General features: G+C 39.2%; 1 protein-coding gene across 2 annotated transcripts in view; it reads right to left on the bottom strand.

The window, feature by feature from the left end:
• Positions 1-5,629: 5,629 nt before the first annotated feature.
• LOC146524470 (interferon-induced very large GTPase 1-like) overlaps positions 5,630-19,297 on the bottom strand; it is a 57,927-nt gene continuing 44,259 nt past the window's right edge. For both annotated transcript variants that reach the window (XM_085179630.1, XM_085179620.1), the window contains 4 exons: positions 13,049-13,083; positions 12,762-12,870; positions 11,410-11,447; positions 5,630-11,284 (listed from right to left, as the gene is read on the bottom strand). In XM_085179630.1, the coding sequence (XP_085035756.1) occupies positions 6,533-11,284; positions 11,410-11,447; positions 12,762-12,870; positions 13,049-13,083 (4,934 nt within the window). In that variant the 3' untranslated portion in view covers positions 5,630-6,532. The remainder of the gene's footprint in view (positions 11,285-11,409; positions 11,448-12,761; positions 12,871-13,048; positions 13,084-19,297) is intronic.

Below are 19,297 nucleotides of genomic sequence, written 5' to 3'. Positions count from 1 at the left end.
TCAACTATTTGATGTCATGTTGGTATGGAGCAAAATCTCTGAGAAATGTTTCCAGCACCTTGTTAAGTCTATGGTCAGAGGGCCCGGTGGCGCCTGTGTCCGGCAGCCTCGCCTCTGTCAGTGCGCCCCAGGGCAGCTGTGGCTACAATGTAGCTTGCCATCGCCAGTGTGTGAATGTGAGTGTGAATGGGTGAATGACTGAATGTAGTGTAAAGCGCTTTGGGGTCCTTAAGGACTAGAAAAGCGCTATACAAATGCAGGCCATTTACCATTATGCTACAAAGAATTAAAGCAGTTCTGAGGGCAAAATGGTAGCAGTACCCAGTAAGTACTGGGTGTGTTACCAAGGTAATATTAATAAAATGTCCAGTGAAATCTTCACGTCATTTTTAAGCACCTCTTGTTAATGCACAGTATCAACTGTAATGGACACATGTTTACCCCTCTACAGCTGCACATTAGTAGGACTGAAATAAAACATCTGACTCAATTTCTAAAAATGTATTCATAATTACAATATTTCAGTATTTACTATCTATTCATTTATAATTACCTTTGATTATTCGTCCTACAAAATCCTATTGAGATACTGTATCAAATAACACCAGCCATTCACTGATTATCAGTTATCTTAGTTCAACATTTGCACACCCTGCTTACATATAACCTTTAACCAGCTTGTGGCCTCTGATGTTGAAGTTCACGAAGCACGGACTTTGTTTTAGGTCAATACAACAGCTTTTAAGTTTCATGAGGGGAAATGCTCCCTGAGAAACCCAGTTGATGGTCAGAATGACGCAACATTTCAGACCTTCGATCTTTATCAAGCATTTTTTATTAACATTGACATACAATTTGAAATCGTCTCATTACATAACATACCATACACACGATATCAAAATCACGGTTTCTTATTACAATATGTGGCTTAATAAACACTGTGACTGGTGCAACTGAACTAATGGTATCACACATCCATATATCAACATATATTTTGCATGTTCTAATTGAAACTAGATGCAAAACATGTAAAAACCAAAGGGTCCAAGCAGATACCAGCTGCATCATATGTATTCTCTTCTCATTAGTAAAACTTCTTTCCTGTCTCCCTCCAGAAACATGTGCATGAAAACACATGAAATGTCAGAGAGCAGAATTAATCAGGACTGTTGCACTCAGTGAGGTTTTGGCCTTACCACAAAGGAAGACTACCAGAGCTGCAGCAAAGTACACAGACTTGTGTTAAGTAAGGTAACACAATCTTTGCCTGATGTATACACTGTGCAGTTATGCTTATGTCCTTAATTATTCCTAAAAGGCACATTTTGAGCAATGTGTTAATTTTAATTTTAAAATATCTGCAGTGAAGTTTCTTCTGTTTGAGCGTTTTCCTATCCAGGTCAAACACCAGGGGGCAGCAGAGACCTTCTTCTTGACTTCTGGGGCCTGTTAGTTCGTCCATGTTTTGTTTTTTTTTAACACTAAAACCTTCTAGAGCAGCAAGATAGCATTTGATCATCTTTTAAAGAAGCATAAACATCCATGTTTGTGGTTCATAGATAATGGACAGAGGCAGAGTTGTTTAATTGTGAATTTTATTGTGAGAAAGATTGAATGGCAAATTGTGATTACAGCAAATAGTGCTTGTTTTTAGTGTTTTTATGTAATACAACTAAAATTCATAACTAGAGATAATGTTAACTTTTTCCCAAATTACCTGGAGTTCTTTTATTAACAGATTACACTTGATATGTCTTTAATATATCTGAGATGCTACCTAATATTTTAGATAAATGAATATTAATTTTAGTCTCTGATTGCGTGGTTTAGATGCAAGCACACCTTAGAGACTCAAATCTAAAATGAGAAAAATGCTGATAATATTTTTTAAAGTAGAACTAGTAAGATTTTCCTATTTACTGTTTTGTGTCAGCAGGTGCTGAATAGCTTTGTGTTGTAGATGATGGCTCATGCTATTTTTGTCATGATGTGCTGTGCAGGCAGGCAGGACTGGACCCAAACGCTGGACTCGTAAACGGGAGGTTAAACTCAAAACGCGATTTTATTAACAGAAAGGCAAAGGCCGATACGAAACTACACTGGGAAGAACTAAAACTAACTCACAAGGAGGCACGGGGAAACCACGGGGAAATGCACACAACACTGAGGGACGAAAGTGCATCAACTGAGGGGCGAAATGGAACAGAGGGAGATTCTGACATAAATACACAGAAGGTAATGAGGGATGTGGGAACATACGGGGAGCACAGCTGAGGACAATTACGCATAACGAGACAGGGAGGACACGGAACTGAAGATACTGACCCAAGACGCAGACTTTAAACGTAACACAGGAAGAACACAGATGCAGAGAGGAGGGAGAGAGAGAGGGCACAGACATAACGGGCTGGGGAAACATGGAATAAAACACGAGGGGAAACAAGGCACAGGAACTCAGAGCTATATGAACACAGATACACAGAGGGAGACACAGGAGCAAAGACACGGGGAGATCTAACAACAAGACAGTCTTGATCCCCAAGGACCCCCAGAAGGGACCAGTACCATCCAACTATCGGCCAGTAACCTTTCTCAGTACCACATGGAAGCTCCTGTCAGGCCTCACTGTGGCTAGCACGAACAGACACATGGCTCAATACATGAGTGGGGCACAGAAAGGAATTCACAGGAATACCAGAGGAGCGAAACACCAGCTACTGGTAGACAGAACAGTTGCCCAAGACTGCAAGACCAGACTGACAAACCTGTGCATCGCCTGGATTGACTACAAGAAAGCCTATGACTCAATGCCCCACACATGGATCCTGGAACTATACAAGATCAACAGGACCCTTGGAGCCTTCATCAGGAACTCAATGGGAATGTGGCAAACAACACTAGAGGCCAACTGTAAGCTAATGGCACAAGTCACCATCAAGTGCTGGATCTATCAAGGAGATGCTCTGTCCTTGCTGCTGTTCTGCATAGCCCTGAACCCCCTCAGTGAGATCATTGACTAGACTGGCTACGGATACCAACTACATAATGGAACAATCGTGAGTCACCTCCTTTACATTGATAACATCAAGCTGTATGCCAGGAGTGAACAAGACATCGAATCACTGATCCACACTGCAAGGAACTACAGCAACGACATCGGAATGTCATTCGGACTGGAGAAGTGTAGTTGGATGGTAACAAAGAAAGGGATGGTAGTCGAAACTAAGGGGACTACCAGAAGGCAACATTGCAGACATCAAGGACAGCTACAAGTACCTGGGAAAAGATAACCATGATATACCAGGCAAATGAAAACCATGAAGAACCTGCTAGGAAAGCCGTAACCACCAAATACCTGCCCCGGGTCAGGCAAATCCAGAGGAGTCAGCTGAATGGCAAGAACAAGATCTGGGCTATCAACACTAGTGAGTGTTAGAGACACTGTCCAGGATGAGACAACGAACATCCAGTATGTGTATTATTATTATTATTATTATTATTATTATTGTTATTATTATTCTTAAACCCTAGGCAAAGGGGAGTAGCAATTTTAATACATAAAAATGTTAATTGCACAGTACTCAACACAGTTATAGATCCAGAGGGTAGATTTCTAATTATTAAATTATCTATATTTAACAAAAAGTTATGTATTGTAAGTATATATGGCCCAAATGTTGATGACTCCTCATTCTTCCATGTTGTTTAGTGCACTCTCTGAACACCTAGAATGTTCACTTGTTCTTGGGGGTGACCTTAACTTAACTTAACTGAAGAAATGGACAGCCTCAATACAGCAGGAACTCAGCGCAACTGGCAGTCCCAAATATAATTAAGCAGTACATGAGCTGCGTACATGAGCTGAGTACATGAGGTGCGATGCATGGTGTTCCCTCAAAAAGTTCTTAAACTTTTTCCCTTCACCCCAACCGTAAGGAATATACTTTTTTCTCACATGTCCATCACTCCTACTCTTGTCTCAATTATTTCCTAGTCGGCAGCTCACTGTTGAGTGACATTTCATTCACTGAAATACACCCTATAGCTGTCAGCGATCATGCTCTGTATCTTTAATACTAATACATAAGAAGATCATTCTGGCAAGTAAAAATTGGAGATTAAATATATCATTGCTTAAAGATGAAGATTTACAATAATATGATTAACTTCCTAGATTTGATCCCAAAAGGTTGATTCTGTTCATCTGGATGTAGCGTTTTCAGTGGGAGAAACGTTTCGTCACTCATCCAAGTGACTTCTTCAGTCTCAGCTGACTGCAGGTTTCCCTAACCTTAGTGCCTGGTTGAAAACAGGACATGTTAGCTGCATCTAACCTGCAGTTACTCTTTATATAGTTAGGTAGGAGTCAGACCATGTTTCTTTTTAGCCGAAAAACATTACACCCAGGTAACCTGCAGTGTTGAAAACTTGTTTTTCGACGATGCTTGCTACCCTACAATCCGTCCTGCTCTGTAGTAAAATCAGCGACATTTGACCGTCCTGTTGCTCCCTTTGAAATGTATACAGCCTATTTAAAATCTAAAACTTAAATTTGTCTGTAGCCTGCTGTTGTTACCACTGTCCTGTTTGAAATGGATACTAACTAGCTAACTGAATGCTGACTGAATGCCCATTAACCTTATAACTCCCGGTGTGTGTGTGCCACAGCAGCTTTAAATGTTTTCCAAAAGCACACATACACTTATCAGTGTTTCTCAAACTTTTTACAGTGTGTACCACCTGATAAAAATGTCAAGCTCTCCCAAGTACCAAGCATGAAACTCATAAATCTTACAACACAAAATTAGTATTATTAAACTAGTCAAATTAGTGTCTGCAGTAAAGATTTTTTCATACATTGTATACATTCTACCACAGGCAAAGTTGCCTCCATTTTTATATTTTTTTTATTAATATTTTGTAATAATTTATTTGTAATAACCTATTCTGTTTTGGGAGTATTTTTTATGTATCTGTATTATATAATACATACTCATTAAAAGTGAATCTCTGTCCAAAAAATGCAGTCAGTTTACTTTTTACTCACTATGATCATCATTCATTATTCTCCCGCAGCAATTAAGGTTAGGATATGTATTTTTTTTATTCCAACCCATTCTTTTTTTGCAGCATTTAAATAAACTTTATCAGATTTGATGGTTTTGTTACAGACTTTTCAAAATTTGGGGATTAAATTGTGTTAAAATGTACAGTGACAAAAACAGTGATGTCATGTTTTGTGATGAGGATCCAGGCACAGAGACTTGATGAATTTAAGAATCTTATGATTTAATAAAGAAATTTGCAGACTTGCACAGAGATGGTAAAATTGTGATGACTGATAACGGAGACGAAGACAACAGACGACAAGGACAGGGAGGAACAGGGGTTTATATGCACCAAGGAGACAGTCATAGAGAACTTGGGACAACTGGAGACATTTAAGGATGCAGGGACTGACAGAGACAGGGAAGAAGTCTCATCGTGACGTGTAAAGTTTATTTTGCCTGGCTGGGCAGCTCTCTGGGTGCTCAGCACACCCAAAGCTCTGATCCTAGAATCGCCCCTGATACACACACACACACACACACACACACACACACACACACACACACACACACACACACACACACACACAGTGTTGGGATTACACTTTTCCTGTTTCATATGTTAGGCTATGCCCTCTCTATTTTTGGTAATTCCACGACAGTGGAAACCCAAACAAAACACGCATTAAGAGGCTCTAATGCCTGTGTCCCAATCTCGCGGCCCATGTCACCTCTACTTGTTTATGTATGTTTAAAAATTATTATTCAAAAAATTATTTAATATTAGGGCAATAGGCAGAGTGTTACAGGCATAGCCCTAAGGAATGTAGCCTCACGAGCAGTGTAGTTAAAATAAAACCAAGAACAAGTCTAACCAAACTTACATTACTGTTCAAACAAACTTAATGAGCTCTAAATTTGTGTATGGATTACTATTTAAATGAAAGAATTCAACCAACATCTTCTTACTCTTAAAAATTTACAATTAGACAACATTAAGATTAATATCTAAAAGTGATAAGACATCATAATCTGAACATGTGAAAATAAAATGATTAAAAACATTACTGTGAATCCATGAAACAAATTCAAATGATTGAAAAATGTTAGTTTACATATTTCATACTACTAAAAAACAAGAAAGAGAATAAAATGGATAAATCAATTTGCATTGACCTTAAACATCAACAACATGAAAAGTCAGATGAGAATTTTTTTGCTCTAGTATGATTTGCATGCGGTTATACTTTGCTGTATTATTCAATTAGTTTCTATTAAATTTTAAGCTGTTATTACACAAAAAGAAAGCACCTTAACCTGCCATTTCAACAAATTAAACACATGGAAGAAACTTTGTAAATATGAAACAGGATTATAACAGGAAATAAATGAACAAAATCTGTTTTATTGATCATTAATCATGCCTTATGATGTAAAAGTAAAAAGTATAATCATTTTCAACAGAGTCCTGTTTTCTAGACCCTTTAACACATTTCATTCAGACTTTTAATGGCATCAGCTTTAGAGACTTTAATCCAGTCAGAGGGAATTATTCCACTGCCCTGGAATTTGAACTTGTAGTGCGTTTCCAGTTTCTCTTGAAATCGACACACAAACCATTTCCAGTACACCAGTTTAGAGTCATCAGAGGTGATTCTCCAGTTAGCATACTCTGGACCAGCAGTTCTGTACTGTTTATAGCGAACAGATTTCTCTGAATCCCGATGAGGGTGAAATTTGAGACCGCTTGCAACATTTGTTGTGCAGAAATTGATGCTGAATTCCTTTGTGCGTCTATAGTGCCATCCTTTGAGTCCCACAGGTCGATGAAAAGGGACGCTGTGGTCATCAGGACTGTGATCTTCAATGGTGTTAGTACATACAGCTGCACAGAAGGGACACGTTACCCAGCAGCACCTACACAGCTGATCAATGAGGATTTCATCAGGCTTCAGCCTGGATTCCTTCAGTTTGTCCAAAAAGAGGCTGCTAGTTTGCTCAGTGATGGAATCAAATCGTTTCTTTATCTCTTCCTTCAGAAACTCAAAATCATTGATGTCACTGAAATTTTGAGAATTAATGGTCTCAAATGTTAGCTCATCTTTTAGCAAACTAGAAAATTCCTTCAGCCACATGTTTATGTCTCCTGTCTGATTTTGGACTTTCTGTGTTGCTGTAAATAAAGCTCGATTCACAAATGTGTTTAAATCTTCAGTATTTTTCTTGAGTATATCTCTGAGATCTGTGAAGATGTATTTCTTTACTTCTGCTTTTATAAAAGCTTCTGTTTGGCTTCTTGGATTTGTGATGTAGGTGATGAAATCATCAAAGTCTTCTTTCTCAGCGAGTGACTTCAGCACATGTTTCTCCAGGTTCAGCCTGTTCCCATTGAATGCTGGGAAATTACACCTCATCTCTCCAGCCAGACCAATGGCAGTCTTGTTACAGACAGCCTCAACAGTGGAAGCTTTCAGCTTTTCACAGATCAATTCCCCAAGTACAACAGCAGATGAGCTTCCTTCACAAAAGCTTCTAAAAACATTGTAATACTGTGTTTTCTTGCTTTCTAAATAAGTCAGTGGCTCGTTGTTAATTTTGAATTTCTTCTGTGAGTCTAGAATCCAACTCTCTGATTTAGAACACACATACAGTATGAGATCAACTGTAAACGTCTTCTTCAAAGCACATTTCCCCTCCTTCTGAAAATTGTCGACTTCTTGTTTTACCTGTTTGGCTGCTTCTTGCAAATAAGTTAGTTTGTAGCCTCTTGTAGCTACAGGCTTGCTTTTGATTGCATCAAGTGACTCAATTACAGCTTTTTCAATGAGTGAACTGATCTGTTGTTGGTTTTCATTTGATAATGCATTTAATGACAATTTCATTTGAACAACTTTTGTTTGTTTTACATAATCTGAATAATCACTAATGCTGGATATTTTCTTGTATCTGCCATTTTGTTTGCATTCATTTGTGAAACTCTCTTCAAAACCAAGTTCTCGAAGGATAGTAAACTGATCTTCTTCCAGGTTGATGTCATCAACAGGTTTTATATCAGCTGTTAATTCATTAACCAAGTCACTCCAAACAGAGCTGAACTGCTTGTTAAGTTCTTCTTCATCATTGGCCTTATCCTTCAGCTGCTGAGCGAGCTCTTTGCTCTTCTGTAGCAGCTTGTCCTCAAACTCTTTCTTCTTATCATCCATCTTTTTACAAGCCTTCTTCTGCTGAATAACTTCATCCAGTTTTGTTTTCACTGTGCTCACCTGTTCCTCATAAAACTCTCTGATTCTGGTTTCAAATCGGCCTCTCCACTGAGCAAAGATTTCTTTGTCTTTATCATCCTCAAAGTATGCTGTCATTTCTTCGCTGATTGTTTCATATGTTCTATTTGATTCTTTTTTAAGACAGCTCACCTCCACCTTGTCAACATTTCCATTTTCAATTTTGTTATAAAGTTGATATTCAATAGTCAACATGTTGCTCCTCAGGGCCCAGGTCCAGTTTCCGTATTGGATCTCCAGTTTTCTGTATGCTGCAATTTCAAGCGTGTTTTTGAAACTGAAAACAAAGTTTTCATTGAGGAGGGCACTCCACAGGTCCTGGATTTTGTATTTGAATTGTGTGAGAGTGATCCCATCAGACTGTGAAGCTTTAGAGAGGATGGTGTTCTTCACTTCTTGGATGCTCTCACTGTAACCTGGATTAGGAGGAGCCATGGGTGGACTGCCCTCCCATAGCTGGGCACAGTATTTCACATCTTTTTGGACATCAAACTTAATGACATCACTGAAGCAGTCAGCATTGAAATCCTCCTGTTCAGCTGCTAGTTTGGCCATCTGGTCCAGTTTTTCCTGCAGGCGTCTCTTTCCATCCATGTTTTTCTCTGCTGCTGCAACATCTGTAACATTCTGGTGAACAAACACACAACTGGGAGAAAGTTGAACTTTCTTCATCCTCATGAAAGCCTGAACAACAATCTGCAGGATGTCCTGCATCTCAGATGGATTCTCTCCAAAGATGTTGATCAGTGTCAGGTTTCCCAGACCAACAACAAATGTTGCCAGTTTGTTGTCATGGCGACCAGTGATGCTACCTTCCAGCTCAAGAGCGCGCAGTCCTTCAGTGTCGACCACTAGAAGATAGTCAAACTTCAAGTCTTTCTTCATCTCCTCTGATACTTTGAGCAGCTGCATGAAGGCACCTTTGGTGCACCTGCCTGCACTCACTGCAAACTGCAATCCAAACATGGTGTTCAGCATTGTTGATTTTCCACTGCTTTGTAGGCCCAAAATTGACAACACAAAAACACTCTGGTCCCCCAGTTTCTTGATGACTTCCTCTAAAAGACTGGAGATCCATGTTGAAGGCACGTGACCTGCATCACCATCCATCAGCTCCATCGGGTGTCCTGATATCATCAGCTGTGCAGCCAGCTCAGGGTATTTAGACCAGTCAGTGTGTCTGCTCTCTCCTTCTATTGCTCTATGAGCTTCATAGATCTGTCCCATTTCTCTGAAGATGTGCTCCAAACCAAAAGTTGCAGACTGCAGTCTTTTGGATATTTTTTCAAGCTCAGTTTGTTTTTTTATTAACAAGTCAGATTTTTTCTGCTTGTCTGTCAAGGCCAACACTTCCGATTTGTCAGATTTGTTCTTTAAAGCCAAGACCTCAGACCACTTTTCATTATAGCTTTCGAGAATGACAGAAAGATCATCTGTGGAGAGGGCATCCATTAAGATTTGAATCCATTTCAGAAAATATTTTTTATCAAGTGGTTGCAATGTTGAGAGACTTTCAAAGAACAACTCGATCAGTTTGCAGGAAGCATGACATTGTTTCTGACGTATGGTTTTCAGTTCTTGTTGCTTTTTACTTTTCTCCTTTTCAACATTTCCTTTCAGATGATACAGTTCTTTGTGTATTTTGCTCCACTGATGCCACAGATGGCCTCGATAAGGAAGGAATTCATCTTTGATCTTTGAGACATCCATGTTATCCATTGTAATGAGATCCATAATTTTCTTAACAGCAGATTTCCCTCTTTCACAGGCTGGGTCACTTTCATCCATTCTGATTCCAGAGAGCTCAGTCATGGTTTCAAGGTGGAAAGATGGTTTCAAGCTGGAACCATCTAGCAAAGATAAAACTTCTCTAATGATCTGTGTCAGATGTTCAGATACATCTGACTGGCTTTTGTCCTTGAGACCAAATATGTATTTTGCCTTTTTGTTCTTAATATTATAGCTGTCATCAGAACAGAGACAAATGAGAGGCTTATGAGATTTAAGAAGACCTGATATAAATACCTTGCTTTCTTCATGCTTTTGCAAAGATGCAACAAGAATAATATTGATGGAAGATTTTTCAATAAGTATGTCACGCTGTTTTTCAATCGACAGAGCATCACCATGAAGATTACAAAAAGCAATGCAGTCATTGAAGGCATCATTTGGTTTTCCAGCAGGACAGTACCAGGCAATCTCTGCCACGCCATCCATCAGATAGCGAGACTTGGTGCTTCCTGGACAGTTTCTGTGGAAGAAGGTGCTGTGACGGTCGTTGATCAAAGTGTTCATCAGCTGAGATTTAGACACTGACAGAGAACCCAGGCGGAAAAATGATACCAAGGGTGTCTTAGCTTTGCAGACTGGAACACTCTTTGTCGAGACAATGTTTGAGCCATCTTTGATTTCAGTTACCGTCCAGGTTTTTGTTATTTGTCTGAAAGTCCACAGAGGACACTTGATCTCCTTAGTGACTGGGTCAGGAACAAGCAAAGGTAAGGCATACTGACACTGAGAGAGCTTTGTAATCATCATCTGTTTAAGGAAGCTGTCTGAGCAGTGAAATACTGCCATCTGAACGTCCATTGGATGCAAATTAGTCTGTTTTGTGTGATCTTTGTCTGTACTCTTCCTTAATAAATCATCCAAATCACTGAAATCATTCTCAGGGGTCTCATTGTCTTGAACAGGCTTTGGATGTGTCCCCTCAGGACTGTCTGATCTGACAGGAATATATCTGGCCTTGTAATCTAACATCATCAGCCTGTATAGAAAAATGCGAGCTATATCTTTCTCAGATGTCACATGGTGCTGTTTCAGAGGAGAACATATTTGAAGAAAATCTGCTGGTGACAACTTCTGCTGAAATTTGTCTTGAAGGTGAAGTCTGACAAAAGGGTCTGTTTCTTTATGTGACGTTGTCTTTCTGCCATCTTCAGAACCCTTCCATGACTGCAGTAAATAAGCAAATAAACATGTAGTCTATGTAAAGAAATTCTACTGTTAAACAGTATAATAAAGTAAATTGTCTTTAATACCTTCTTAAATAAACAGTGACTTTTTTTTTTTTTTTTTACCTTTTCCTTTTTTCCACTGATGTCCTTCTCTGAGGTTCCTGCAATTTCAAGTAGAACCAAATAGCCAAGTCAATATGTGCTCAATCCAATACAAATTTCTAGCTTGTAATAATTAATTAAAATTGGAAATAATTAATTAAAATGGGAAATAATTAATGAAATAACTTTTTTACACATTTAATTAATTAATTATTGCCACATTTAATTAATTATTTAATGGTGTATTTAATTAATTCATTATGGCAGTTCTGGCGTTCCATAGATTATGCTCAAACACATTTATACCAAAGGAAGTGAAACTGAATTTTACATTGATTTTCTTATTGTAAAATGAACAGTCTTCCACAGGCAAAGACATGAATGTTAGTTAAACTGTTTCTAAAGTGCCCATTTACAGGATGTATACAGAAGAAAGTGTCACAGTCCCTCAGTCCTCCCTGGCTCCCTGTCTGCTGCAGATGTGTCTTCTTTCTGTCACGCTCCCTTGTTCCCCTCTCTCTCCTCTCATCTCTCTCTGTGAAGCTCCACTGACTCTTCTGGTCCTAGGTCATCCCTGGTTAGGATCTCATAATCCCTGCATTAATTGGAGGGGGAATACCGCATTTGATGTTGGAGTCCACATTGTCACCCACACCGTTTCAGATCAGCAACCCCACCTCTCACCTCTGATCTTCCCATATCTCCAGATCCACCTGATCTTTCTTCTGTTTCTCCTGTCTATCATGATCTAGCTGAGGCTTTCCATGAGGACCTAGCTCTCTCTCCTCCCTCACAGACCATACGATTGTGCCTTTAACCTTCCCAGTGCTGCCCCCCTCCTCCAGCAGATTATGTCGTTTGTCTAAACATTCTACTCTCATACAGGTACCACCTATTTTCAGCAAAATGAATCTCGACAATGCTTATCACCTGCTGAGGAATAGGGAGGGGGACAAGTGGAAGAAGGCCGCCTTACTTCTCGCGTTTTGCTGTGCTGTGGATATGTGAATTACCTTCCTCCCTGGAGCAGTATTTCCCTTGTTGCATTGTGTTTTGTAGATTGTTACGACCCGGAAGAATTTCAGACCCGGAACAATTTCAGAAATATGTTTCTCATAATAACTTTTCAAAACCTTTGAATGTGATACTATGCACCTACAGTGCATAATATCATTAAAATATTCTGAAGTATTGGCATTGAGGTATCCTGCTGTAGGATTACAGTCTAACACAAACACCGGACATTAGTGTAATTAGTCTTTTTTTTCCTGCATTTTATCACATGGTGTAAAACCATAAATAGAATTGAATCTCGGATATTTTTCTGTCAGTTTATAATTTACTGGGAAAATGAAGCGTCATTAACACTTTACCTTTTTCTTGATTTGGGGATGACCCTGGGGGCTTGGCTTCAGCATTTCCTCCTGATGTTGTGCTGATATCCATATTCTCTGGCTGTTTAACATCAGTGCCTGTATCATCCTGAGAAAACAAATACTTGTATTTGTTTGTGTACTAAGAACCATTAATGTAAAAAGATGAAAAGGACAAAACTGTAACAAAGCAAATTCTTAAACAGAACTGTTTTCCACTTCCCTTATCCAAGCTGTTAATGTTCAATGAAGGATAAACATTTTTACAAGAAATACATCACAATTACCTTTGTTTCATTTGAAACCTCCTCCTTATCTTCTTCTGCAAAGTAAAATAATAATTATACAATGCAGGGTAAAGGAAACCATCCAATATTCATTTGTGCATTTTCAGTGTTAAAGGCTTTGATACTGTTTCAGTAACTAAAAGTGGACAAAGCAAACATCACAGAAGCCTCACACAGGACAGAGAATGGCTCAATTTGTATGAGTTTACTTCCAAGACAGTGCCTTATTAATGTCACTTTTAGTTTTAAAATGAACTTTTTAAACATTTATGCTCAAACACATTTATGCTCAAACACATTTATACCACAGGAAGTGAAACTGACTTATACATTGATTTTCTTATTGTAAAATGAACAGTCTCCCACAGGCAAAGACATGAATGTTAGTTAAACTGTTTCTAAAGTGCCCATTTACAGGATGTATACAGAAGAAAGTGTCACAGTCCCTCAGTCCTCTCTGGCTCCCTGTCTGCTGCAGATGTGTTTTCTTTCTGTCACGCTCCCTTGTTCCCCTCTCTCTCCTCTCATCTCTCTCTGTGAAGCTCCACTGACTCCTCTGGTCCTAGGTCATCTCTGGTTAGGATCTCATAATCCCTGCATTAATTGGAGGGGGAATACCGCATTTGATGTTGGAGTCCACATTGTCACCCACACCGTTTCAGATCAGCAACCCCACCTCTCACCTCTGATCTTCCCATATCTCCAGATCCACCTGATCTTTATTCTGTTTCTCCTGTCTATAATGAACTAGCTGAGGCTTTCCATGAGGACCTAGCTTTGTAGATTGTTACGACCCGGAACAATTTCAGAAATATATTTCTCATAATAACTTTTCAAAACCTTTGAATGTGATACTATGCACCTACAGTGCATAATATCATCAAAATATTCTGAGGTATTGGCATTGAGGTATCCTGCTGTAGGATTACAGTCTAACACAAACACCAGACATTACTGTAATTAGCCAGTATTAGGGGTAACCGGGACCCAAAATGCCAGTCCAACTCCACACTTAAACCACTCCCAAGAAATTTCAGCAACAAGACAAGTAAAGGTGTTATCAGCAGTTTATTTTCTTATGACATGATTAGTGGACTCAGTGTTTTTCTGTTTGTATTAGTTATCCTTGATTTCATGATGTTTTTTGATTCTCTTGGTTTTGATTTCTGTCTCCAGTACTGCTGGCTCCTTAGTTCTTTGACATTTATTGTGTTCTAGTTCTTTGGTATTGTTCTGTGTTACTTCTGTTTAATGTACAGTCTTTTCTTCCAGTGTGTCTCTTTGTTCTCTGTCAACTGTATCCCCTAGTCAAGTCCGCGTCTGTTATGTTTCCTGTTTTACTTTGAAAGTCTGTGTACTATACCAATGTGTTGAGTTTTGCCTCCCCTTTGTCTTGTCATGTCAGATGACTCCCAGCTGTGCTCTCCTCCCGTTTCACATTCCCTAATCACCTCAGTATGTATTTAAGCCCTGTGTTTTTTCCCTGCCAGTTGTTGCCTACTCCACGTTTGTTGTGGAGTAGGCAACAAACGTGGAGTGTTGTTGTTGTATTCCTCGTCTTCTATCATCAGGTTAGGTCATGCCATGCATCTCCAGTCTAGTTAGTTTGAGTTTTTGTTTTATGTATTGCCAAGTTTGTCTTTCCAGCAAATAAAGCTGCTGTTTAAGTTAATGTTTTGTCTCGGAGTCCTGCACTTGGGTCCAGCCACTGCCAGCCACACAGCAAACATTTTCACTAATCTTCCCTACTGTTTCACTGTACATAAAGGCACTAAATGGATCTTCCCAGTCCTGCACCTAAATCCAACCACTAAACCCACCTAAATCCAACCACTGCACAAATCCTGGACAGGGAGAATGAGAATAGTGTATAAAGCATTAAGTATCTAAAGAGCAACTCTAAAACACCTTCATAAAGCCTGGACATTAACTTTAAAAACAAAACAAAATCTTACAATAGGTGAAAGTCTGGCCTCTCTAATACAAATTATATAGAAAATGATAGGTAACTCAAGGCTTTCAAACAATTTAAAAGTTAAAGATCTTTAAATAAGGGGAAAAAATGTAACCTAAAAAAAATGTAGGCCATGCTCATATTTAATCAAACAGACAATAGGCTAAATGAAAAATTAAGTTGTACCAGACATAACATCCATATCTGGGTTTGGATTTTTAAGGAGGTTTGCATGTAAGAATACCTTTTATCGTTATAAATTTTTTGTTAAAAATTGCATTTTTATTAGTTCAGATTAAAATGGATGAAAGAGTAAATATTTCATATTCATATTTCATCTATTTTGTGAAGAAAGTGCCATCTCTTGGTGACATTCTGAATTTGAGTGAAAGGGGTGTGTTTATAGCAGAAACTAGATACACTCCAGGAGAAAGAGGGGTGACTGCCAGTGGCTTGCAACTGGGTAAAGGTAGGCTACAAGCCTGACTGGGAGCGGCACTTTTTTGGCTGTATCTATATGTACGGTACAGAAAGTGCTTCAAGGTATAGAGTAATCAGACTAGAAAAATGCAAGCACATTATCTTAAAGCATTAGCCAACATTTGGTTGTAGTTCAAACATGCATGCATCAGTCTCTACTGACAAAAGAGAATACACAATTTTAGGTACCAGAATTTTGAAGAAATGTAATAGCAAAAGCAAATAAAGTATGGCTTGGAGAAATGGTTTGAGGAATGCTGGTTTGAGCAGGAAGTCTTTTTCTGTCGAGAAGGTTCTTCTATGTTGTGCCATGTTTTGATGCATCCTCAATCATTCAGATAGGAAAATCCCAAAAGGTTGATTCTGTTCATCTGGACATAGCGTTTTCAGTAGGAGAAATGCTTCATCGCTCATCCAAGTGACTTCTTCAGTTGCAGCTGACTGCAGGTTTCTCCAAACTTATAAACAGTACATTTGCACGATGACTGAAACCAGCCCACTGAAGGAACAATGTGGGGTCAGTTCCTTGATCATTAATATGCAAATTGTCATGACCATTGATCAACCGCTGATCAAAGCCCATTGATCAAAGCCCATTAGCACCATTCATGGCCACTGACTATTGGTAAAGGGCTGCAATCACAGCATTGTAACATGGCGAAAGATGTACCCTTAGGCCCCCTGCTCAATTCAGAGATGGTCTTTCCCTTTTCACGTAAATGGCCTCCAAGGCTCCCCGCTCAAACCATCGTTCCTCCCTGTCCAGGATGCGTACATCCTCATTATTGAAAGGGTGTCCACTGGCCTGTAGGTGTAAATAGACTGCAGAATCCTAGCCTGATGAGTTAGCGCTTTTGTGTTGTGCCATCTGCTTTGCCAGAAGTTGTTTAGTTTCCCCAAGGTATAAATCATGGCAATCCTCCTGGCCCTTAACAGCATACAGTACATTACTCTCTTTGTGTCAGGGCACCCAATCTTTGGGGTGGATGAATTTTTGGTGCAGCGTGTGTTGTATATTTTATTATGACATATATACCTGTTAACACCAGACATGTAATCATAGTTACTCTCATAAATTGTGTGTAATCATATATACTCATATATACTATTCACACTCAAAATGGAGTGTTTATATAGTGGAGTCACTGTGCTAAGCATTTAACTTGCATGTTCAAATCACATGACCCATATACTTAGGTTAAATATATCTACCATTGTATTAATGAAAGATTTGTGTTCATCCAACAAGTTGCACATGTTGATTAATACTGTTTAAAAATGTAACAATGAGGATTAGTAAGAAACCTTTGATAGTGTTGGCCAACTGTGACTAGTCCAACAAAGGGTTAATTAAACTTGGCACTGCTAAAGTATGCGCATAAGACCCCTTCTCGGCATGCAGCTGCATTTAACTGTACAGCAGAAGCATGTAGCTGTTTGGATGGCTGTAAAGCAAAGGCATGCGGCCCGTTCTGCGGCCGCACATAAGGCCCCTTAAACGGCTGTAAGGTTAAAGCACACAGCTCTTTAAATGAGTGTAAAGCCGAAGTGTACAGCTCTTTCAATATCTCTATAAGCAAATAAACCTGGCCTTTGCAGGGCATGTACCTGGGATTCTGGTTCTCGCCTCAAACACCAGAAGGTGAAGAAGTAAACCCTTACTCAGCATAGATGGTAAATGGTAAATGGCCTGTATTTATATAGCGCTTTACTAGTCCCTAAGGACCCCAAAGCGCTTTACATATCCAGTCATCCACCTGTAGCCAAGTACAGGATAGGGTAGGGAAAGTTAAAGTAAGATGGAGAGATTGGGCCAATAGCTAGATTCGTAGGAGGGATAAAGTGAGTTGCGTGGAGAAGAATGACTGGAGCCACAGGTAAATTTGCTATGAATTGTATTAAACTATTTAGCAACAATTTAACAGCATTTCATGAACAAAAATGAAAACATAAAATAAAATACAGTGACAGCAATAATAATAACAATCAGAATCCTATCTGAGCTCAGATATGTCAGTCTTGCCGGCTTAATAGTCAGTGTTCAGTCAAGTCAAATCCAATAGGTCAGAAGTCTGTGATTGGTGCGATTTCGTCCTACCGCACTGTTGTAATTGTTCGTGAGAGAAGAGCAACCTGCCCTTCTGGGCCAACTCGGAATGGCTGTGGTTCGGTTCAAAGGGAAAGGCTCGCCATCTTCCTCGTCAGGAAGAAATCCAGGTCTCACGATCCCATAAAAAAAACCTAGCCTGTAAACAACAGGACTATTACTAATTCAGTTCACACTCTAATGATATACATGGCCATATGTGTAAATAATGCAAGTGCTATAACAAAACAAGCACAAAACATTAATTCTAATTTCTAACTATAGTCCATACAGTGCATCTTAATCATGAATGCAATCTTTAAATCACAATCAGCTTATTCATCAAGGTACACATTTCTATCAGAAATCAGAAATAAACCATAAACTATGGTAGATTATTTTTTTACAGTATTGCCCTTTAACTGAATTACAGGAGCATTGCTTTACACTGCATAGCAATGAAGCAATATATTATTTACACTCAATGTACAGAATAAAATTACCAAAAGAATATACAAAAACCCACAGGCTGTAGTTTTACAGTATGTGGTAACGTATCAGCACAGTAAGAATACACACGGACATCTATCCAGTGCCGCTCGAGCATCAAATGTAACAAAAATAAAGTAGATTCATGACCTTTAAGATCAAAATTAACTTATTCCATGATCTTATTTTAGTGCATTTAATATTCAACAAGTAATACTAGAATATCATCAGCACACAAGCTGAGTGCTCAGAATGGCTGAACTCCGTGGGAAACCCCGTGTGTTCTCCCACAGTGAAAACGTGGTCAGCTACAGCTACAGCTATAAGCACCAGGCTAGTTAGCTTTTCAATTAGCCTGATTCGCCCAGTCCCAGTTAAACTCACCAGCACACTTCTAATGTTCAACTCTCAGAGAGGATCTTGTCCACTTCATCCGCTCCCGTGCAGATCTACAACATTGAAATTGGGCCATTATATTCCCCGTTAACTTCTTGTTAGCTTTTTTAGCTTCAAGGTTAGCTTAACAGCTTCTGACTCACCGCGATGGTTTCAAGGTCCAAAATGTTCACAACAAATCAGGTCCGTTTTTCCAAGGTCCATGCAGATCTCCAGTATGGATATTTGCTCAATTTATCAAGTTAATAGTTATTTTCCAGCAAAAAGCTTGGCGGTGAAAATCAGCGATGGTCTCATGCACCTCCGTCTCTCTCTGTGTCTGAGCACGTGACGGTACAGAGCAGGGGAAGGCGGGGCTTGTTCCTTCCTAACCAGTAGGGGTGTTAAATATACTCTTTGGGTTTCATTCTTATATTTATAGTATTTATCTTTTATTATTGATTTACTTTTGATCAACTCAGTGATTAACAGAGTAATGATGAATCACAATTAACAATAACAATGTTGTAGTGTGTTACTGAGTTGTGTAAACTCACTGGGTTACATCCTCCCCCCTTAAATCTCATGCACGTCCCCGTGCATGGCTCTAGAGGAATAGTCAACATCATGAGCAAGGGAGTCGATGAAAGCTTTGTTCAATCCTTGAAAGAGTGATTTAACCACTGTTACTAGTGGGTTACCTAGCTGAGGATAAGTGAGTCTTTGGGACGGTTGGCAAATTCTTTCAGATCTTCTGATCTGTGTTTCTGTTTGCAAGGTTTTAGGTTCATCATCGTTTTCAACTTGTCTTTCAGGTGAAAGTTGATGAGTTGGGTTCTCTGACAACGGTGAATCTGACAAACTG

The sequence above is a fragment of the Neolamprologus multifasciatus genome, chromosome 2, assembly GCF_963576455.1.
Source record: "Neolamprologus multifasciatus chromosome 2, fNeoMul1.2, whole genome shotgun sequence".
Lineage (NCBI taxonomy): Eukaryota > Metazoa > Chordata > Actinopteri > Cichliformes > Cichlidae > Neolamprologus > Neolamprologus multifasciatus.
The sequence above is the reverse complement of the archived record's forward strand: the minus strand, read 5'-3'. Positions and strand labels throughout refer to the sequence as shown.